A 22,799-nucleotide genomic window follows, 5' to 3' on the forward strand; every position below is an offset into this window, starting at 1 on the left:
TTATTCATAGATTTTTTCTATTGATTTTTCCCTCCTTTTTTTTTTTTTTTTTTTTTTCATTAGGTTTCGAACTTTGTCTACCCGCTGCTATTGGTGATTGATTCTTGGAAAATGACATTGTAGGCCATTTGTGCCTCATGTTTATAGTTAATATACTACTGTTTTAAGCGTCTAATAATCATTTTTGATTGAGAACAAGAGCGTAACTCCCCGAGCTTACAGCATTCTTTTGAAAGGAGAGGCATAATCATTTGAAAACATAGATAATAATGTCTGCAAAGCATAAGGCAAATTCCGGAATACTTGCTTTTTTAATTGCTAGTGAATTGATTGGACATTGCACGGGCATGAATTTGTTCCTTGCATGGTTCCAAGATTTAAATCAACAATTTCTAATCTTTGTGGACCTTTGCCTAGAATTAAAATCTATACAATGACATGACAATTTCTTTGAAATTTTTCTTGAAAAGATTTCATTTTGAAGCAGATAATTAATCATTTGCTTCCCATGTTCGGTAATAACAGAGACGGAGCCAGAGGATAATTTTATTTTATTTATTTACGTGGAAGAATTTTTCTCTTCATAAAGTTGGGTTGGCAAAAAAATCACGTAAATATGGTCGAAAATAAATTTAAAGAAATACGAGTTTTAAAAATTAATTAATGTAACAGAGAAATTAGTGATTAGTTACACAAGTGTAGGTAGCATTCCTCCCCGTAATTATGACCATTAAAAATAATGAATAATGTTACTTATACATAATGAAGTTACACAATAATTTACATACAGATAAGATGTAAAAAAAAAAGTGGTGAAGTTTTATTTATTTATTTAAAAAAGTATGTCAAATCATATCTTACCACATTATGTATATGTAAAACATTCTGTAAACTATATTGTATACAAAATACAATCCAAAATTAATTAATCTTAGTGGATTTGGACCTACTAACTTTTAATTAGGGTAATTAACTAGGTTTAGCCTTTTCATTTAAGTCAAAATTATTCATTTAAATAGACCCATCTCTTCAAAGTAGCCTAATTTATTTATCTTAGCCTAAAAATATTTAATAATATCATCAATTGACTATTAGGTCCGGGATGAACCTAAATAGAAGATAATTTTTCAACTTGTCAAGCCTACCTACCAATAGGTTCCATGAGGTCAAAAGTTAGAGTCGTGTTTGAGCTTGGGATGAAGTGTATAAACAAACATTTCATAAGAATGCATCGTTACGTATTAAGCCCTTATTTGGTGGGAATTAAAATCAAATTTTTAGTAAATTTTGATAAAAGTTATTGAAATATGTGGTTGAAAAGTTGTGGATCCTATAAAATGTGTAATTAAAATTAGTTGTTGATTTTGACTTAGATTAAAATCAGGACCCCGTTTGATCTCATTTTTACGAAAATATATTTTCTATCTTCTTTTTAACTACACATTCTTCATTAAAATATTATTACACGTAAATAAAAAACTTTTCCTTATATTTCATCCACACATTTTCCATCAATCTACTATTCTAAAATTTATTTTTCCATAATCCATAAGAATGAATGTCAAACACCCTCTAGAATTTTAATTTGCACCAAATAGGGGCTAAATTGTTGTCTTTACTTCTCTACCAAAATGTTATAGATGCATGCTCGTCTAGATTATTTTGAATTCTAAAATTTGAAATTCTGATTATGTTTCTACACAAACAACAATAATTATTAAAGCAATTAATACTTAGCCAAAACTTTATGGAACCTACAATTTTTATCAATTTATTAAAAATACATTTTATTAATTTGTTTTAAATTTTTATCGAAAACTTTGTCAAACGATTTCTGAATACGGGAATATTTTTTTCTTTATGATATATTTTTGGTGCATTAAATTGCACGAGTAGACAACAACTCACAAAGTAATCTCCTAAAGTCACTTAAATTCTACGGATCTATTTACAGCTACAACTTAATAGTTAGAGATTATGCTGCAATTATAACCATCATAATGGCATGCCACACAGCAATCTGGAATCCAAAGCATCAAGGTGGCAGAAAGCTACTTATTACTTAAAAATAGATTATAATCACCTACCAAATAAGCTAATTATAATTAATATGACCAACTAAGGACCCGTTTTATAGAATTATTACTTTTTGTAGAATAACTTTATCACGTTTGACAAAATTACTATTTTTGTAGAAATGTTTCTTGAAGAAGTTACCTTAACCCAAATTCTTTTAAAAACTTTTATAGTTAGGTAAAACATTTTCAGACGTGTTAAAAAATAACTTTTAACCTTTTAAGAATTTTGCCAAATGGATCCTAAGTATATTTCAATTATCTGGTGTTACTCTTCATAAACAAAGGTAAAATTCTATGTTTTTAAGTAAAACATAACATAATACACAAATAGCCTTTGTTTAGTGTGGATTAAAATCAAATTTTTAATAAATTTGATAAAACTTAAGAAACACGTGGTTGAAAGATTATGAATATCAAAAAATATATAATTAAAATTAATTATTAACTTTGATTAAAATGAATTTTATTATTTGTGCATCGAGAGTTCCCTCATAATAGGGAGCTTGTGCCCAATAAAATAAATAAATTGTGAGCTCCCCTTTCATGAGGGCTGTAGAACCAGATTAAAATTGGGTATATGAATTTCACATTACAAAATAACAGAGACTTTGGACAGTTTCTGACTAAATTATTATTTTTACAATAGTTTGGGGACCTATGATGTAATATTTGAAATCCTTAACCACTATTTATAACCACGCCTCCACTTAACAATAGCTTATTACGTGTCAATATAGTACTCCTACACGTGGTAGTAGGTCCCGCCACATGTGGGCCCCACTAGTTCCTTCTAAGTTCCATCGAAGGTAGTCCAGCCCCCATCCTGTCAACCTATTCTATTTCCTTTTCAATACATACTCGCTCACACTCACAGTGCTCTCATTAATGTCCGCCTTCCTCCTCTTATCTGTACTTTCTCTCTCCAAAACTGCAGAAATGTAACTTTTTGTCTCTGTCCGTCTCTCTCTCTATCTTTCTGTATCTGTACTATTTGCATGCATAGTCCTGCTCCTGCTCTGATTTTCTGTCTCTTGAATGTGTATGCAAGACGCTGATGATAAGGATCTTTCGTTGTTCTAGGTGTTTAAAGGTGAGCTGAAGAAAAGCTATGAAAATAATGGAGATGGATTCCGAGATGGAGCTGTAATGTGCTTTTTTGCGAGAATTTGGATTCCGCTCTAGTTTTCTTTTTTCTAAAGAGAAAAGGTTTTGCTTTTTGTCTACTGTGTTTGAATTTCTCGAGAAAGCGAAAATGGAAAGAGCTCGACAAAGGAGGTCCAGGAGTACTACAAGCATTGAATTTGAAGGTACTTTTTTCCCCTTTTGATCCTGCTTGTATGCATTTTGTTTTTGCAGTGAAATGTGAATCAAAATCGAAAGGTTTTCTGAGTTTGTTTCAGTGAAATTTCGCAATCGTTAATATTTCTTTGGTATCATTGAAGCATAAGAAATGAAATCTCATCAAAGATTTTATTCTAATGAATTTTATTAACGAAATATTGGAGAAATTTTCTGTTCTCTTTAATTAAGGTGTTTTAAATTAAAAATTTGAGATTTTCCAAATATCAAAAAGGAAAGGGAAAAAAAAATGAAATTCCCTTTATAATATTGCCCGCGAATTTTATTTACAATTTCCTTAGATTCTATTTAAGCAGGTTCTGAAATTTCCCAATTTTCATAAGTGTGCTTTCTACTGTATTTTTGGAATTTTTAGATAGTATAGAAGATTTTCATTTTATATTTTCCCTGTTTGCTAAATATCTTATTCTGCTGTTTTGTTCAAAATTTTTGGATGGATTTATGTGGAATTATTATCAGCTTTGAATTATACACGTAGAGTGCTCATTTATTTGACAGACAACTCCGGATTGATTAAACGTATCTTAGTTTGTGCTAGCAAGCATGCACTCGTTCGTTGTACTGTTGGTGACTTTATTTGGATTTGTATTCAGGAATTCAACGGATTCAGAAACGGATTCAGAAACAGGAAGCTATTTCAAAATTGTATTCGGAATCTCATCCTTATATTGATGGAACCACAAGAAAGGATATGGTGCGTGGATATCTATTTTCCTTTATATGATTTGTCCATGATGTAATTGAGGTGCTAAGGTACTTTATGGCACTTTCACTTTGCCTGTAGAGTCTCGAATGTTCGATAATTTTGACTTGGCCTTTGCAGTTCATGCTTGAATCGGGGTATAGCTCTCCTATACGAGCCACTGGAATCCAGATGAAGAAGTTACTGGCAGAAGAAAAGCCAAAAGAAGTTGAAGCGAAGAGAAGATCGCCAAGGGATATGCCTATACTGATTAGTCTTGATGGGCAACAAAGATCAAGGTCATTGGATAGCTATCGACTGGAAAATGCATCGATGAGAACTCAATCGAGCAGTCAACTTTCAGATGGCCATTCGAGTAGGAGAAGCTCAATGAAGAAGCTGGCATTCAAAGATGTATATGAAGATCTGGAAGCTTCACATGTCACTAATCGACATTACTCGTCAATAGAGTGTTCAAGCTCGAGGCTTACACAATCTGAGATGGCACTCTTTCAGCAGAAGTTCATGGACGCAAAATGTCTTTCAATGGATGCAAAGCTTCAGCGTACAAAACAGTTTGATGATGCACTAGAGATGCTTGACTCAAATACGAATTTAATGCTAAAATTTCTCCAGAAACCAGATTCTTTGTGTGCAAAGCATTTGCATGATTTGAAAGTTCATCCTCCCAGTCAGATAACAGTTTTGAAGCCATCAAATTCTGCAAAATGTGAAGGAAATGTGAAAGCGTGGGAATCAGAGAGACATATTTCATGTAAACATGACTTCACCTGTGATGAGAAACGGGAAGATCGTCTTTTACTCCACTTGCACAGTCGTCATAGAGCTCACGTTTCTTGCAAGTCCAAGGTTCATTCAAAGGAAAATGATGAGAAAATAACTCTTCCCACAAGAATTGTTGTTCTCAAGCCAAACCTCAGGAAGATGCACAACACAGGTAACTCTCCTTCACAGCCTGATTACTCGCATGGTTTTCTTTCCAATGTCAGAAAGCTGAAGGAATATCCAATTGATGGAGGTGCTGAAACACAATCATTGGGAGGAAAAGAATCCTCTGATGACATGAGATTCTTGAAGCCCTGTTCAAGAGAAGCTAGAATAATTGCCAGGGGAATTGCAAACAATATAACACATGGCTGTGATGGAAGGATTGATCTAATGTCTTCTAGAGTAAGAGGATATGCAGGGGATGAGAGTTCGTGTGATGCTTATGAAAGTGATTCAGGCAGTGAGTCAGACGTATTTAAAGTGTCCTCTAGAAATTCCTTCTGTCATTATAACTGGTGTGAATATTCCTCTTCTGATTTACTCAAGTCATCATCCATCAGTAGGGAGGCAAAGAAAAGACTGTCTGAGAGGTGGAAGACGGGTCACAAATATAAAGACATTGAAATGGTTGCTAAGGTTAGCACACTGGGTGAAATGCTTGCCATACCTGAGAGTGAAACAGAACTTGAAAATGTGAATGCTAAGGTGGATCTTGATAGAGAATGCGATAGACTTGCTAGAAACAATGGAACTGTGGATTGGCCTTCTGGAATCAGCAGCAGGGATGGTTGGAATAATAAACTTATTAAATCTTCATCTAGATCAAAATCCCTTCCTCCATCTGAAAATGGCAGAATTCACAGAAGAAGTGCACATTGTGATGCTATTGCTGAAGACAAATATCTCATGCATATGGATTCCTTGAGTCGCGGTAGAAGAAAGACCGTGAAGGGAAATCTGTACCCGAAAGAAGATTTTTCACTCAAAAATTTAACCAGGAGCAAGAAACATCTTTCACTTCACCGTGCAACTATTGGGGAGACAGATTCTTCACTGGAAGCCAGGTTTGAGATTCAGATGGAGACAAACCTTGAGAAGGATCCATCTGAACAACAGCACATGCCTCAGATGGCAACAGAGGATGTCAACTGCACAAGTCCTGAGTTAACTTCAAAATATTCTGAGTTGTCTTTGAAGCAGTCTTCTTCAGAGGTAGAAAATGTCAACACTTTGGCTCACAACGAACCGGTTCCCAGTTTCCAGGTTCGGACTTTCACTGTCTGCAAACAAATTTTATCAGTGAGCATCAATGCAGTGACTGCAAAAACCATGCAAGCCTGCTTCTTTTAAATGTTTTATTTTTCACTTTAAAGTTTTGCATGCCCCATAATTCTAACCTTGTTGGGTGAGCTTTATCTTCTCTATTTCCTTGAATTAGCCACATTAAATTGATAAATGGCGCTGTTTCATTTATTATTTGAAACTTTTCATTGTGTATTACAAACATGCCTAGTTGTACGTGTTGCTTGTAATTTCTTTCCTAGCTGTGGTGTTACGAAAACTCATCTTATTAAATGATCTTTGCTTTCAACTTGACATTTTCAGTTTTTATTGTCACCTGTTGGGGAAGATTCCAATCTTGTCACTGGACTCGAAACAAATATACATTCCACAAGACGCATAATAGAAAATTTCTAAATCAAGCATTTTAATATTTTTACTGTAGCTGATTGCTGCTGTATTTATTATTGCATTTCAAGCTTTGACTGGAATCAATGTTACATTCTGTGACGAAAAAATCAAGTACATTGTACAGTAGTTTTTCAATTCTTTCTGGCTGTGAACTTAAATTTATTCAGAAGGCAGCAAACACAGATTGTTGTCTGTTGGAGAAACAACAGAACAAGAATCTGTTGCTAAAATAGTGTTTGTTTTGGTTTTTTTCCTTATTCTTTTGAAGTACACAGTTATTCTTTTATATTTAGTCTCATAAGTAGGCGCTATTTGATTATAGGGGAAAGGTTAGAACAACACAGCAGAAATTATTAATCACTATCTGTTGCATAATTATACAATTACACTTTTATTCTCCTTGCTTGTTATGCCATTTTAATTTCTGGTATTTGCCACGCCAGAATGTAAATTTCTAATTAATGTTTGTGATAGCTGTTACACACCTTACACATTTTTATTAAGACATGACATTATTGTTAAGTATTTCAGGTGATTATTGAATCCATAGTATAGTAAGATTTCATTTATTATTTTAGTTGTGGACTGCCACTTCACTAAATTATGCAATGATTTATTCATTACAAGTATTCATTTCCACCTTTCACGATGTTCCAGGGGCCACACAAGGGATCACCCCAACAAGGTACGGATCCTGGTTCTTCAGAAAACTTGCTTCAAGCTGATGATCCCAGTCCAGTTTCGGTCCTCGAGTTCCCTTTTATAGAAGATGTATCATCTGTTTCTGAATGCTTTGAGAGAGTCAATGCTGAACTTCATGGTACGAAGCTACTTAATCTGTACCATTAGATTTTATTTTATTTTATTTTATTTTTTATTTTTTTCTCGGGGGGCCAGGGAGGGATCTATTGGCAATTAACTAATTGTATGTTCTACCTAAAATAGTCTCCAAGAGTCTTGAGTTGTAGCTTGAGCTCCTGAGCTATTAAGCTAGAGTTCCTGTTAGTATAGAGTTAAAGATTTCCTTACTGCTTCCTAAGACCCTTTAAAGTATTTTTAATACCGTAGTACCTTCTATGAGTTAACTCTCATTAGAGATTTATTTAGGGGCCTTTGATTAGAGGATCTCTAACTCCTTAGCAGGAACACTATTAATGATCCTACAACTGCTCCAGGTCCCCAGAGGGTGAGGGCTGCCTCCTGCTCTCTGATTCACCACCGGGATAATTATGGACCTTTTCTTCTTACAGCGTTTGGCCTTTCAGATGCTTGCAGCAGCCAAAAGCTTAGTCATATGAGTTAAATGACCTAAGATCACAATATGTAATTTTTTTTTTAAATTTTAAATTTTTATTTTTTTATAACTATTTAAATTAGATGGTGGTGTATAGCATGAACAAATATAGGAACATTCATTTTGAAGGTTAACAATTTTTTCATACAGTGGAGCTGGATCTTTTGTATTAAATTTGGGGAGAAATGTGATTTTGAATGCTTATCAAGAGAAGAACACGTGACAAACAAAAATTAAAATAAATGATGTCCCCACCATGCTGAAATAGTCACCAATTATTTATTTTTTTAAAGCTTCAATAAGGTCTATAAGCTAAATTGGTGCTTAGTTCATGGCACTTGATAGTGTTGGTCTGTTGGATCCTATGTTATTGTATTCAGTACTTGCTTCAATCATCAGCTTCTCTACAGACAAATCCCAGACTAGTCTGTCTTTGTTTGATGAAATGTAGAGGTCCTGTTATTCTTAGAGAGGAAGCCTACATATGTAACAACCCGGGTACCAAGCCGTTATATCATACGCACTATCTACTTTGAGAGAGCTTGAGACCATCTTAGGAATTAGGATTCAGTTTGTGTTTCTCATAAGTCAGATATCTTGGGTGATGAGCTCAGGATCTCCCAAAACATAGAATATGTAGATATAACGACTGCGACACGAGGCCGAGTTGTTACAAAAAATGAACCTCGTGTTTGATATGGATCACCTAAGTCCAATTTATCCAATTGGTACCAAGATTCAATTTAAGCCTTATCATAAGGGAAAAGTTTTAGGTTCGAATCTTGAGGGACTTGATAGAATTCATAAGAGGTAATATTAACTTATACTCTCTCAAAATAGACAATAAGTAAGTTAATGGCTTGGGCACAAGCCCTAGGTTATTACAACGTATGTAGATCTTATATATTTGTTGGATCAGCTCATTTATCTTAGCTGCTTATAATACTAAAATTTATTATGGATATAAACCTAGCTTTACTAGATGCATGATAATTCTCACGCTGTCCATGCTAATTTTCATGATAAATGCATTCTCTCTGTTTTTTTCCTTTTCATAATTTTTTAGACTAGTATAGTTTTCTAAACATTCTCTCTATCTTCTATGTTGTAGAACTGCGAATGCAACTGCATCTCCTCAAGACGGAGTCACAAGCATGTGTCGAGGCACCCACTCTCATTTCAAGCAAAAATGACATTGCACAAAAATCACTTACGGTTTTTGAGGAAAACAATATGTTAGGAGCTGAAGCCTGGAAAACTCCTTACGTTCACGATGTGCTAATTGGTTCTGGTTTTGAAGATTCGGACCTCTATATGTTTAGGACAACATGGTACTCCCCAGAATGCCCTTTGAGCCCATGGTTGTTCAATGACCTCGAGAAGAAATACAATGATGAGATAACTGGTTTGAGGGACGAAAGAAGGTTGCTATTTGACAGAATAAATTCAGCACTCTTGGAGGTGTTCCAGCATCATGTTGACTTGTACCCCTGGGTGATGCCAAAAATAAAGAGAGCCAATTCAACCAGTCAGAAAAAAGTGGTTAGAGATGCTTGTCAAAGATTGTTAACAGGCCATGATTTTGAAGCAGAAGGGAACGTACTGGAAAGAATACTTGACAAAGAGATGCAATGGTTAGAATTCAAAGGAGAAATTGACGAGATAGGTAATGAAATTGAGATATTATTGATAGATGAACTGATAACAGAGTTTCTATGTAGTTTTTAAAACAAACTGGTGTAGTGTAGTTGGTATCGTAGGCCAGATGATCAGGTTGTTTTAGAAGTGAGAGAATAAAACTATACTTTGAATTTATCCAAAGGTAAAAGTAAGTTATGATGGAAATATAGTTCTAATAATTGACCTGCTGCCTTATCAGCTTTGTTGTTTTTACCAAGTTGCAAAACAGTTTTCGAAATTGAATATTGGATTACCTCATGTATAAACTTGTGAACCCTTCTACATTGAAGAAGTTCTTGAGGTTACTCAAGTTTTGGTTATGCCATGAATATCTGATACTGACGTATCTAAATATGAACATTTCTCTTCTTTAGAAGTTTAGTGGCAGGAATTCTTTGGTGCTGAATCAGGATATTTAGGAAGAATATATTGTGTCACAACTCTGTACTGTCAGGAACTCCTGACACTGCATGGGAACAAGTTCATTTTCGAAGCATGTTTCCCTTTCGATAATTTTCTATTGGCGCTTCACCCCTCATTCCTTTTATCGAACATAATGAATAATGATACAAATAGGGCTTTAATGAGTTTTAATATGCTTATGTCAAGCATTTTCGTTTTCTCGGCCTTGGATATCAGACAAAGGATTTCCTGGTGGATCTTGATATGGTGAGATCGAAACAAAGATAGTAAATATGATTCTGTTGAACTTAAAGCCAATGGGTTTTTTCTGTTGAAAATACTGTGGTTTTTCCTACAAATTAGGAATTTGAATTGCAGGATTCAGATACTTTATTTCTGGCTTCAGATTATTTCTAGTGTTGACACAATTGTGTTCACTTATATAGGTCATGCATCTTATTACAAGTTTAAGCATCTAAGGTAAAATGTGCTTAATGGCGTTTTTGTTTTCTGTTTTCGATTTTGAATTTATTTTCTGTTTTAATGAATTATTTTAATATTGCAGAAAACATGTTTGATTTATCATTCTAAAAAAATTGTTTCTCAAAAGAAAAAAATAGAAAACAAGTTTGGTTTAAAAATTTTAGAAATAGTTTTATACATTTTATTTTTTTTTTACAATTAATTTGATTATATAGTAAAACATATCAATTTTATGCAAATATGTTATGAAAAAATATAAATTTTAGAGTTAGTAAAAAGAAAAAAAGGAATCATAGTAAATATATCTCCAACAATCACATCAAAACCATCGGTTAGAGAGAGAGAGATTTGTATTTGAGTAGGTTTTTATTTTTTTTTATTAATTATTTAATTTGAAAATTTTTAAGATCATTTTCTTGGTTTTGAATATTTTAATTGAAAACACTTAAAATGTAAAAAAGTCATTCTAAGTTATATATTGATAACTCATCTGTTTCCTTGGACTCTAAATAATGCCCTTTTGGACGTTGTAGCTAATATTTTTTATTTTTTGAAATAAAAGTTTCGAATTGCATTAATAAATGTCGTCACGAGCTGTGGACGAGATACGAAAAGGCGTACATTGATCCAACTTGCATACACTTGACGTGATACAACCACTGACGCTAGCATATGGGCCACTTTGTTAGTGTCTCCAATCATGATATAAAATAGATCTAAATTGTGATTTATATTTCGAAAATGGTCGAAAACCTCTCTAATTGAAAGATGTAAAGAAAATGTAAAATACGCTTTTCAACAAAAACAAGAATTAAAAAGGGAACTTAGTTCTTATTGAAACAAGATTTGAATTTAAATCTATCGGGATATAAATGAAAATGTAAAAGTGATTTTGAAAATACTAATTTACACCAATTTTTACACCACCATTGGCGATACTCTTACCACAGTGGTAATGAAATTACATTGCCCACAATTAATGTCCTAGAACAAAGAGAAAGTATCAAATTAGTATAGCATCGTCTCACAAAAATTGATTATTGACTCTAAAAGAAGACGAGATATAATGAACACAAGTATCAAGGTGAAAATCAATTAAAGAAATAGTTAGAAATCTCAATTTCACTAATTAACCCTACTCAAATTCAATTCATATTATGATCAATTGTTGTGTTTCCGGTCAATAAATTCCTAATAAAATATTCATTTACATCTCTTGATTATTAGCTAACCTATCCCTAAATAAAAAAATTTCTTTCTCAATTAATATTTCGATAAAAGTGATGCATAAGAACTTAGGATGACAATTAAAAAAAATTACATTTCTCTTAATTTAACAATAAATTCATGAAAAGTAACTTTGCGTGTTCTGACATGCAGTCTTTCGATGTAACATATAACAAATATTGTATAATTTAATTCTTGCTAACAAACATGAAAATAAATCAGTTGTTCTAACTCAACACAATATAATAAGAGAAATCCAAAACAATGAGTTAAAATAATAATGGAACTCAATTAGCTCCATTGTTTGTCAAAACAAATAATTTTGCCAAGAAACATAAAAGAAATCAAGTCAAAAAAATTTGACATAGACATTAACTGCTATTTTAAGAACAAAAAGATATGATGAACCTCTTCAATCTTTAAATTCAAGAAACCCTAACATCGTCAAGTGTGAATCTTCAATAATTCTTGAGTAATACTATGTAGCTTCACTGTAGTTGCAACTACTATCTAGTTAAATGAAATGTGAAATAAAATGAGTTATTTAATTCTATCTATTAATTAATATCACATTAGCGCTATCTAAACTAGGATTGTAATCATAGTGGGGCTAAATAACATTACTCATAATTCTTTGGAACGTCTCTTGGGGGCTATTTGGAACTTTTTTAAGTTGAACCCCAAGTCCTTTAAACTTTTTATCATCATCCACTTCAAGCTTTCATCTTTTGGTCATCATCTTTGCAACATACCCAAAATTGGTCCTCAAGCTTTTATTTTGTCCATTTTGGTGGTCATCGGACTTTTGATTTGTCCATTTTTGTTTCCAAACTTTTTAAGTGTCCATCTTAGTTCGCAAAATTTATGAAATCTTTCAATTAACTTTCAATGTTGTCCAATTGAGTATCAATACTTGTCAACCTTCATTCAACATCCTCTTTTTATTGAGTTAACTCTCCAAATCACTTCATTTTGCTACGATATCTTCAAATTGGGGATTTAACATATAAAGGTCAAATACAATATAAAGCGATTAAAAATTCACTCAATGAATAAACTTTTAAGTAAATTTGGGAGCTCAAATAAGTGTGTCAAGAGACAAAACACAGACCCTAAATAATTCGGAATGAATCACTCTCGACAAAATAAACTTCAAAACCATGAGATTTTGCAAACAAAAGCCCTTCTCGTAATGCAACAAACCGCATCATCAATTTGGAATGCGCAGCCACCATCACACCTGACCATCTTGAACCATCGCTTCAATCCCCAAAAAGTCATGACCTCCTTGTACCACCGCATCAGTATTTAGCTTAAGAAGTCCCGCTTCAGGGTGCTACCACTTCTTTCTCCCACTCCCAACCTGGTCTCTTCCCCCTCACTCCTTGTCTGCTCGTAAACTGTTCATAGTCCATATGGACGAAGTCAAGATTGGACTAAATAATATTTTGTGCTGAACACATAATTTTTTTTCTTGTTAATTACTTTGGTAATTTATCTGTTTGTATGGGCTTTGAACCCATTTATATCAATATTCTTTCTCCCACTAATTTTCTAAACGTGCTTTCCATCTTTTGATACGATAAAAGAATTTAAGTTCTTTATCTTCTATTTTGTTTATAAAAATTATGCTCAATAAAAATTATTTTTGTTTATAAAAATTATATTCAACTCTTGTTAGAAGGCAAAATTAAATATTTACACCTTAAAAATCAAAACCATAAAACATTTCAATAAAAAACTACCATTTGCCAAGTGTCTAAACTTAACTAGCTCATAAATTCAAAATGTTCATCTTATAATGAAAAACTAAATCATACGAAGTTCAATAATTTTAAAGCATATGCACAAACAAAATTGTTAATCACACTTTATATCACTTTAATCTCGAATTCTTTTTCTTCTTCCATTGCTCCTTCTACATGTATAACATTTAGCCCATGTTTGAGCCACATTCTGGAAAAAAAATGCATTATTCATGTCAAATCAATGAAAAATGTGTGATTAAAAAATAAGTAAAAATTTTAAATTTGCGTGTAATATTATTTTATTGAAAAATGTGTGGTAGAAATAATGTCAAATCACTGTTGAAAAATGCATTTTTTTAAAAAAATAATGTGTCTCAAACAAGTATTTAATTATAAATCCTGTTCCATCGTACCCATAAACAATAAACCTACCCAAAAGATAAAATCGAATAAAGTAACAATAATAACCAAAAAAAATAAAATTTCATATGAAATATCTAACTTAAATATGAACAAAAATGCATAAAGGAGCAAAAAAATTCCTATCAAATATGCAACCCAAATTAAAAATTCTTTTCTACCTCCCCATAAATAATAAACACGCTCAAGAGAAATAAAAATAGCTATAATTACTTAAAAAAAATAACTAACTAATTAAATACCCAACATAAATATGAACAAAAACATAAAAAAACAACAAAAAAATTCTTACCAAATATGCAGCAACACTTGATCTCATCTGGCTTTTAAACTATAAAATTTTCCAAAGAAAAAAATATTTAATTTGATACTCAATAGTCAATACTTTAAAGAACTTTTAAGAAGTCTATAAAAATCTAAATAAATTATCTCAATATTTTTATAAAATCTTAAAAACCCTATATTGAATACACCTAATTTTTTGTTTGTAATCTTTAAAAATTTGGATTGAATAAACGTCAAATAAAAATTTTCCATATTCACCCATTATAAATCTTAATACATACACGGCATAATATCATATATCATTATTATTTTTTATATGTTTGACCAATGTGATTAATTTCAGCTGATTCAGTGGTTATTTACTTAATTTATCATTAATAGCCTCCAAAGCAACCGTCAATTGTCTGAATCAAAAACAGTAACAAGAAAAGAAGATCTTCCCCGTTTTAGTAAGGAATTAACATTCAATTTTCAAGAATATCAATTCATATAATGGCGCAATTAATTAAAATAATCCATTAATATATCGTATGCTCTCCTCATCTATTTAAAGGCCTTGCAAGAGAGAATGGAATTATAAGTATAAATCAAATTTGAAGAAGAAGCATAAGAATATTAAGATGGCTGGACAAAAACTGCTTTCTGCAATAATTTTGCTTGCACTACTGGTTTTAGGGTTTACCAGTAGCAATACTGCAAATGCAAGAGCTGTGGCGGAGGACAAGAGGAGAGTATTTGGGAAGCTACCTAAAGGGCCCGTTCCACCATCTGGGCCGTCTCACGGAAGTACTCCCGATCTGCCATCACCACTGCCCGTTCATCCTTCTTTCGTGGCTCATCGTGTCCATTAATAATCTTTCCTTTTCAAAAATTTACCTGTTGTGCATATTGGGTATGCAATATTCGATAATTATCAAATAAAACTTTTATATTATGAAGCTTTTCACTTGTGATTGGTATATATGATGCTCCATTAGTGTTAAAGACATGGAAAAGGTGTGTAATCTCTATCAAGAGATAACAAAGATGAGGATCAGGACGTTGAACAATATTTAAAGTTTAAATTGACGTGATTTGATTGTTTATTGAAATGGATCATATCGTGCATAATTTTTATAAATAACTAGAGGTTAGATTTCAACTCAAGATTTCTTCATCCAAGGTTAAAGGCATTGTTGGTCACTCAACGTTTTGGCAATTTGATATAAGACATGTTTGATGTAGATTTTTTTAAATAGATTTTCTGGAAAGTGACTTTTCAAAGAATATGTAATTAAAAAGTAGGAAAAATTATGCCATTGTTAATTCAGGAATCCAGATGAGCACGAATGGATCCAAGTAAGCACCGTTGCCATCGAATGGCTGCCCCAATATAAGAAAAAATTCCTGGTGGAGCCAACACAGGCGCCCACAAGGACTCGTCGGGTACTGGCTCCACCCCTTGGTCCATGTGCAAAGTTATTTTTATTAGAAGGGTGTATGATTAAACATGAATTTTTTTAATATATGTACCAAAGACGGGCGTAGTTGCACAAATTAATATTTTTTCCAACTTCGTGCTCAAGTTGTCATGGATCCACAAAAAAATTTTAATTTTAAATAATTTAAACTTTTAAATTAGCCCGTGGTTCAATAATATTTTGAATCAAAAGTGAAGCAAAATATTTAGCTAGCCTCACAATTAATGTCCAATAGAAAGCAATAGTTTCAAGAAAGTGACAACTCATAAACAATAAACCTAATTTACACCAGCTAAATGTAACATGCGATTTGCATAAAATCCTTGCACTGGAACTATGAAGCAACTATTCCTATGTAGTCCTTCTATAGTAGTGAGGTGCCAGAATCAAGTAGCGCCGGCCTCCACGACATGGCATTCCTCAACTTTGATATGCTTTCAAGGACACCCAATGAAGTCACATTTCCAATCACCGTCACCTTCTTCCCCGCAAAATCTATGTTGAAAGAAGTTACCCCTACATAAATGGATAGTTATCAAACTTGACTCGAACATTGAGACATCACTAGTTCATCTGGTGCACCTTATAAATTACCATGACAAAACAAGAACCAGTTACTCAGATACATGTACATATATGTATGGTCCCCTCAAGTTAGCCAATAGCTACCCCACCCCAGAAAGAAAGATTCAGACTAGATAAATGAAAAGGCCAAAAATTATGACAGTCTGTGTTGTTCTACCAGAAGATTTTAATGAGGTGAGAGTACAGGCACAAGAGGATAAAGATTTAAAGGAAAACAGAAAGAGAAATACTGACCAGGAATTAATGTACTTACCTTCCATTTTAGAGATATGTTTTTTCAATTTCTTTTCGCATCCTCTACAATCTAGTGACACTCTAAGAACAACCACCTGCAGCAAGATTCAATAAAATATGGTTTAATTCATCAAGGAACAAGATTTAAACCAAATTTTAGATATAATAATAATGAATAAGCAGAAAATTAGATTTCTGGGGGGAAAGAACTCCTTCTGGAGGCTATTTTGGACAGCATGTAAAGTCGCAGTGGTGAAAAAGATATCGTTTTTAGCTTTTAGGTTGGGCCAAACGTGCTATTAAAATGGAAGGAACCTGTAGTGGAGATGGCGGTTTTGAATCGGACGACTCATCTGTTTCCTTGGCTTCAGACAGCTTGGATTCATCTCCAGGAACCAATTCCAGACCAGGATCAGATTCCGATAACCCGCCCAAGGGAGATTTATCATTCAACAAGTACCTAGTAGAACTCGCAGGGCTGATATAATCTCCAGCCCTGGTGCAACTCCAGCTCTTCCTTATATCGCTAGAATTAATCTTATTATCATCCTCATTTGTATCGAAATTACCGCTTTTTATTTTTTGACCATTTGGCTTCATGAATTTCATTTTTTCTTCTTCAGCATTCTCCTCTGAAGAGTTCTGCCGGTTATTTTTCTGCTGTTTTTTGCGTTGCTTGGGACTAATAGGCTGCTGCTGTGAATTGCAAGGTGGGAGGGATTTTCCGTTTCTTCTCGAGTCTCTGATAATGGGATTGTACCTGTCTATAGATCGGCCACTCCCAAGGCCAAGTTGAATGGTCGAAGAAGAAGAAGAGGATTCTTCCATACTCAGACAAACAGATGTTGCAACTTGAGATGCACAGAATATATCACTACCTTTCATCTCTTCTTGACAATGTAGTTTGTGAAATAATAGATCAACTGGACTGATGGTTGGGTTGAGAAAAGGAAGGATGAAGGTAAGATGTTAAGGTTGAGTTATTAGAATGAAGAGATAGGGCTTAAGGGGTCCACAAAAAGTTAACAAATAATTGTAGTCCCAAGATGATTGAAACCACGGTTTTATCAATTTTTCAACCACATGTTTATTAACTTTTATCAGAATTTTTAGAAATAGAGGCTAAGGGCATCTCCAACAATTACATCATTGCACCATTTTACACCATTTTTTGGTGTAAAATTGCTCCAATACAACACCAAACTTTGCACCATTTTGGTGCAAAATGGTGCAAAGTGTAAAATGTCTCTTTTGCCATTATTTAACATTTTTCAAATAAATTTGTTAAGAGTATTTATGTCATTTGTGTTATATATTTTTTAATACAATAAATTATTATTATTTTTATTAATATTATTATTATTTGCATTTAAAATAAATTTTAAATGTAAGACATCATAATTAATAAATTAATTAAAAGACGAAAACAATTTTAAATACACCAAATACGATTATTTATTAAAGTTAACACGAATTATAAAGAAATTCACATTGCACTTCGAAATGTATTAATCGATCATTTGTGGGATGAACATATGAATTCTGAGAATTAAATTGCAAAAATTTAGCCACTTCGTAATATCGTCTATCTAAATTCGAAATGCATTGTACTATTTTCGGCATGATTTCATAATTTCGTTGTTTTAGTATTTTTATTATTTGTTCTATATTTTTTATACTTATTAATGAATTTAATTTTTTCCGTAATTTAACGTAATTATTTATTTAGTAATTTATGTATTTATGAAATAATTAAATAAATAATATTTCAAATAAATAAATTATAAAAAATAAAAAAGGGAAGAAAATGGTTAATCACTGCTCATTTAGTGTAATTTTTAGTGTAATGGTTGAAGACGAATTTTAATTTGATGTAAAATTTGGTACATGGTTGGACATGGCCTAAGCCAAAAGTAGACAAATACTATTCTCATCGATGTATTTGCAAAATTACACTATTAAATTGTTTGTGAAATGTAAAAATCATTTGAAAGTATAACTTATCGTAATAGTTTAACTTTATTTAAAAATCGAACCGAGCAGTCTTCATGGGTTACCGAGCTAGAAAATTCAACCCTACATATACCACCTACTATTGTGAGGCATACCTGTGAACTTGATTAAGGACTACAATTCTGGTAGTAATAATCTATAACTTTAGCTGCACGGAAGATTCAGATCTATCTTCAAAGTTTCATGGTATCTTGATAGTGGCTTAAATGAACCACATATTGCTGTTGCACCAATAAAATGTGACTTCTTGTGCCCACCATGTGTTTGCTCTGATGAAAATATTATGTAACAACCATTAATAATGATATTAAAGTTAGGGAGTACAATAATATATAGTTGTCTTGATTCTTGACCGAACCTGACTAACTTTAAGGGTTCATTTGATTGTAAAGATGGAATTTGGGTGGAAAAAAAATGAATTTCAGGAAATTAAATTGTCTAGAAATTATTTTCCTGATAATTGTCAATTTATTATGTTTGATTGGTATAATTTTTCATGTGAAAATGCTAAAATAAAAATATTTTTTGGTATTCATTTGACTTCGTTTTACATGAAATTTTTTAATTAAATTGATAGAATTTACTGGTATTGGGGGTGAAATTTGTTTCCATTGTCAACAAAAAAAATTCAAGAAAAATCAACTATCTTTTGGTGTTCATTTGATTTTATTTTATATGAAAATTATTAATTAAAGGGAAATATTTTTTTACAATGATTCTTAAAATTTGTTTTCATTTCAATAATAATAATAATAATAATAAAAATCGCTACAGTAAGATGGAAAATGAATTCTCACCATTTTTGGTGAGAATTCAAATTCATCAAAAAGTTGAAAATTATCTACGTGACCAAAAGATATGCAATCATTGCTTCTATATTTATATGCCTTGTTTTCATCTGCGCTTCTTTGACTCTGTCTCTAACCACCAAATATTTGATGTCAATATGTTTTGACCCACTATAACTGTTATTATTTCTTGAAAAGAACATTGCTGCAATGTTATCACAATAAATGGTGATTGGTTTCGATATGGAATCAACAATTTTTAATCTAGAGATGAAATTTCTTAACCAAACAGCTTGCGTAGTAGAAGATGTCATTAGAGTTTGTTTAACACTTTTCCAAGAGATAGCACCACCATCTAACATAAAATATAACCGAAGGTTGATTTCAAATCATCTTGAAATCTAGCAAAATCCGAATCTGAGTAGCCTACCACCTTAAGATGATTTAAACGTTGGAATGTAAACATATAACCTTCAATTTTCTTTAAGTATCTCGTAACTTTCTTAGCTGATTTTCAATGCTCTTGTCATGGATTCGATTGAAACCTACTAAGGACACCAACTGCGTAGGTTATTCCAGTCTAGTGCAAACATGAGCATACATCAAGCTCCTTACAAAACTAGCATATGGAATCATTTTCATATATTCCCTTTTTAGCCAATTCTTTGGATATTGAGTTTTCTTAAACTTATCACCTTTTATGATAGGTATATCAATAGTTGCATAATTTCGCACATTGAACCTTTCTAGAACACGTCGTATACAAGCTTTTTGAGAAAATTCCAACAAGCTACGATTTTTATCACAATGTATTTCAATACCAAGCACATAAGAGGCTTTTCCAAGATCTTATATCTCAAAATTAGCAAACAACATTTTCTTTGTCTCATGAAGTAATCTTAAGTTACTGCTAGCAAGCAATATGTTATCAACATACAGGCAAGAAAAATAAAATTTCTCTCACTGCTTTTGAGATAAATACATTGGTCAACTGTATTTTTGACAAAGTCAAGAGAAGTTACAACCTCCTCAAACTTGAGATACTATTGTCGAGATGCTTGCTTGAGGCCATATAAGGATTTGTTTAACTTGCATACCAGGTTTTCTTTTCTTTTCACAACAAAATCTTCAGATTCTCGTTCAAAAATATCTCTATTCAAAAATGTTGCCTTAACATCAATTTGATGAAGTTCCAAATCATAGTATGCCACAAGTCCTATAACAATTCGAAAAAAAATCTTTGGACGAGACATGTGAAAAGTTTTCAACATAATCAATGCCTTCTCGCTGAGCGAAACCTTTTACAATCAATCTTGCCTTCTTTTGTTCAACATTCCCTTTTGAATCCAATTTACTTTTAAAGATCCACTAGTTATCTATAGCTTTAACATCTAGAGGGAGTTCAATAAGTTCCCAAACATTATTCTGTTTCATAGAATTCATTTCATCTCCCATAACATTTATCCATTTACTTGCCTTAGGGCTTGTCAATGCTTGATTATAAGTATAGGATCCACAATATGCCCAATATTAAAATTGTTCTCCAATAAATATGTAATGTAATCACTGGACAATGCAGATCTCATTTCCCTTTGTGATCTCCTAACTTGTGGCACAGGAATCGATTCAATCCATGTTGGAGGAATTGAAGGTTCCTTTTGGTTCCTCGGTTCTTCATTAACAATTTCAATTGGTTGAGAATAAACTCCTACCTGTATAATAGGAACTAGAACAACAACTTGATTCGGTTCAACAAAAAGTTCTCTCAATGTTGAACTCCTAACATCACCAAAATCATTCTCTAGAAACCTAGCAGCAATAGAGTCCACAATTCTAGTGACACGATTTGGACAGTAAAACTTATATCATTTTGATCTCTCTAGGTACCCAATGAAAGAACCAAGAGTTGATTTTCGAGTCTAATTTCTTCTCAAATGGATTATAAATCATAACCTCAACTGGACATCCCCAAATCTTAAAATGAGCTACGCTTGGCTTGTGTTCTGTCCATAATTCAAAAGTTGTCTTTGCAACAACTTTACTTGGAACTTTGTTGAAAATATATATAGCAATTTTCAAGGCTTTACCCTATAGATACTCTAGCAAGTTTGTTCTACTCATCTTGCTCCTGTCTATATCTTTTAAGGTTCAATTATGTCTTTTAGAAACACCATTCTGCTCAGGTGTCCCTGACATAGTGTATTGAGGCACTATTCCACACTCTTGTAAAAATCTTGCAAAATCACCTATGTTTTGATCGGACTCATCATATTTGCCATAGTACTAACAACCACGGTCAGATCTTACAACCTTAATACCTTATTTTTCACATTGGTTCTCTACTTCCAGTTTGAAGTTTTTGAATTTCTTAAGTGCATGAGATTTATTGTTATCGAGTAAACATATCCATATCGTGAGAAATCATTAATAAAACTTACAAAATATTTGTTCCCACATATGGTGGAAGGCAAATGTCCACTAATATCTGTATGCATCAAGTTCAAAAATTCATTACTCCTAGTTGAACATTTTCTTGTAGACTTATCTTTCCTCTTATACAATCTACACAGGTGTCGAAATCAGAGAAGTTTAGAGAGAAGAATCTCAACTTTTACCAATCCTTCCATTCTATCCCTATAAATGTGGCCCAATCGCTTATGCCACAACAGATGATAATTCATGGATTAGAGTCATTTTCTTTGATACATTGGTAACACAAGAGACTTTACCATAAGGAGTTGAAGACGATTTATATAAACTATCACATAAAAGTCCATTTCCAATCAAACAAGAATCATAAAATAACTTAACCATTCCATTATCAAAGTTAAAGGTAAAACTACAAGCATTAAGTTTCGATATAGAAATTGAATTCCATCTCATTTGTGATGCATAAACTGTATTTTCTAAAACAAGAGAAAAATTGGACTCGAAAGATAACTTTACTATTCCTATGAATTTAATCTTCACTTGAATTGCATTTCCAACGCACAGGCTCACTTCATTCTCACTTGACCTCCATTTGCTTGTGAACCCTTGCAAGAAATTCGTAATATGAATACAAGCTCCAGAGTCTAACCACCCAGATTTCAAAGGCACATCTGCAAAGGAAAACTCAAAACAAACTAAGGCCAAGGGAATCTTAAGAGCCCTTAGCTTAGATGATATATTTATCATTTTCATAATGTGCTCTCTAACACTATTTGTACCATCATGTCTCATATTCATCAATTTATCCATCAGATCCCCAGTTTCAATTTTATTAGACTCAATAAATTTCTCTCCTATAGCATCCATAAAGCCCTTGATATTTTCATTATCTGGAATAACGCTCATAATGGAATCAGATATGGATCGATTAATAATTTTCAAACCGAGTTTGTTGGCCATTTTCCACTTTTCATATTCGACTACATATTCAACAGTGCTATTATCTATGGACTTCTCAAACTTTTTCTCCATCGCAAAGTCTAAGCCCAAAAGACCAATTGCTATTTTTATATCTCGTTTTCATCTCACACAATTATTTTCAGTTAATGTTTCAATACCAGATAATTAACTCGAAAAAGATGAGACATTA

At 32.5% G+C, this 22,799-nt stretch overlaps 2 protein-coding genes across 4 annotated transcripts; one reads left to right on the plus strand and one right to left on the minus strand.

Moving 5' to 3' along the window:
- Nucleotides 1-2,930: 2,930 nt before the first annotated feature.
- On the plus strand, nucleotides 2,931-9,894 carry LOC111382397. Of its 3 annotated transcripts, none has more exons than XM_023006365.1 (6): nucleotides 2,931-3,032; nucleotides 3,159-3,385; nucleotides 4,031-4,131; nucleotides 4,261-6,171; nucleotides 7,258-7,420; nucleotides 9,006-9,894. In XM_023006365.1, the coding sequence occupies exons 2-6, from the start codon at nucleotides 3,331-3,333 to the stop codon at nucleotides 9,620-9,622; spliced, it is 2,847 nt and encodes a 948-aa protein (XP_022862133.1). In that variant the 5' UTR covers nucleotides 2,931-3,032; nucleotides 3,159-3,330; the 3' UTR covers nucleotides 9,623-9,894. The 3 variants fall into 3 exon arrangements, with proteins under 3 accessions (XP_022862133.1, XP_022862132.1, XP_022862131.1); XM_023006364.1 differs by having other exon boundaries at nucleotides 2,933-3,016; XM_023006363.1 differs by having other exon boundaries at nucleotides 2,933-3,385.
- A 5,883-nt stretch (nucleotides 9,895-15,777) lies between these two features.
- On the minus strand, nucleotides 15,778-18,693 carry LOC111382402 (protein SODIUM POTASSIUM ROOT DEFECTIVE 2-like). The gene is made up of 4 exons (XM_023006369.1): nucleotides 18,527-18,693; nucleotides 16,734-17,346; nucleotides 16,438-16,513; nucleotides 15,778-16,115 (listed from the first exon to the last, which is right to left on the minus strand). Exons 2-4 carry the CDS (start codon nucleotides 17,301-17,303, stop codon nucleotides 15,964-15,966), a joined length of 798 nt encoding a protein of 265 aa, XP_022862137.1. The 5' UTR covers nucleotides 17,304-17,346; nucleotides 18,527-18,693; the 3' UTR covers nucleotides 15,778-15,963.
- Between the last annotated feature and the right edge of the window lie 4,106 nt (nucleotides 18,694-22,799).

The sequence above is a fragment of the Olea europaea genome, unplaced genomic scaffold (assembly GCF_002742605.1).
Source record: "Olea europaea var. sylvestris unplaced genomic scaffold, O_europaea_v1 scaffold2489, whole genome shotgun sequence".
In the NCBI taxonomy this organism is placed as follows: Eukaryota; Viridiplantae; Streptophyta; class Magnoliopsida; order Lamiales; family Oleaceae; genus Olea; species Olea europaea.

What these genes read in the sequence shown, in the direction of transcription:
- LOC111382397 (XM_023006365.1), top strand. Translation starts at nt 3,331, where the DNA reads ATGGAAAGAGCTCGACAAAGGAGGTCCAGGAGTACTACAAGCATTGAA. An exon ending in AACCGGTTCCCAGTTTCCAG is followed by an intron (nt 6,172 to 7,257) that starts GTTCGGACTTTC and finishes ACGATGTTCCAG; the next exon opens with GGGCCACACAAGGGATCACC. An exon ending in AGTCAATGCTGAACTTCATG is followed by an intron (nt 7,421 to 9,005) that starts GTACGAAGCTAC and finishes TCTATGTTGTAG; the next exon opens with AACTGCGAATGCAACTGCAT.
- LOC111382402 (XM_023006369.1), bottom strand. Translation starts at nt 17,303, where the DNA reads ATGAAAGGTAGTGATATATTCTGTGCATCTCAAGTTGCAACATCTGTT. An exon ending in AACCGCCATCTCCACTACAG is followed by an intron (nt 16,514 to 16,733) that starts GTTCCTTCCATT and finishes ATCTTGCTGCAG; the next exon opens with GTGGTTGTTCTTAGAGTGTC. An exon ending in ACATATCTCTAAAATGGAAG is followed by an intron (nt 16,116 to 16,437) that starts GTAAGTACATTA and finishes CCATTTATGTAG; the next exon opens with GGGTAACTTCTTTCAACATA.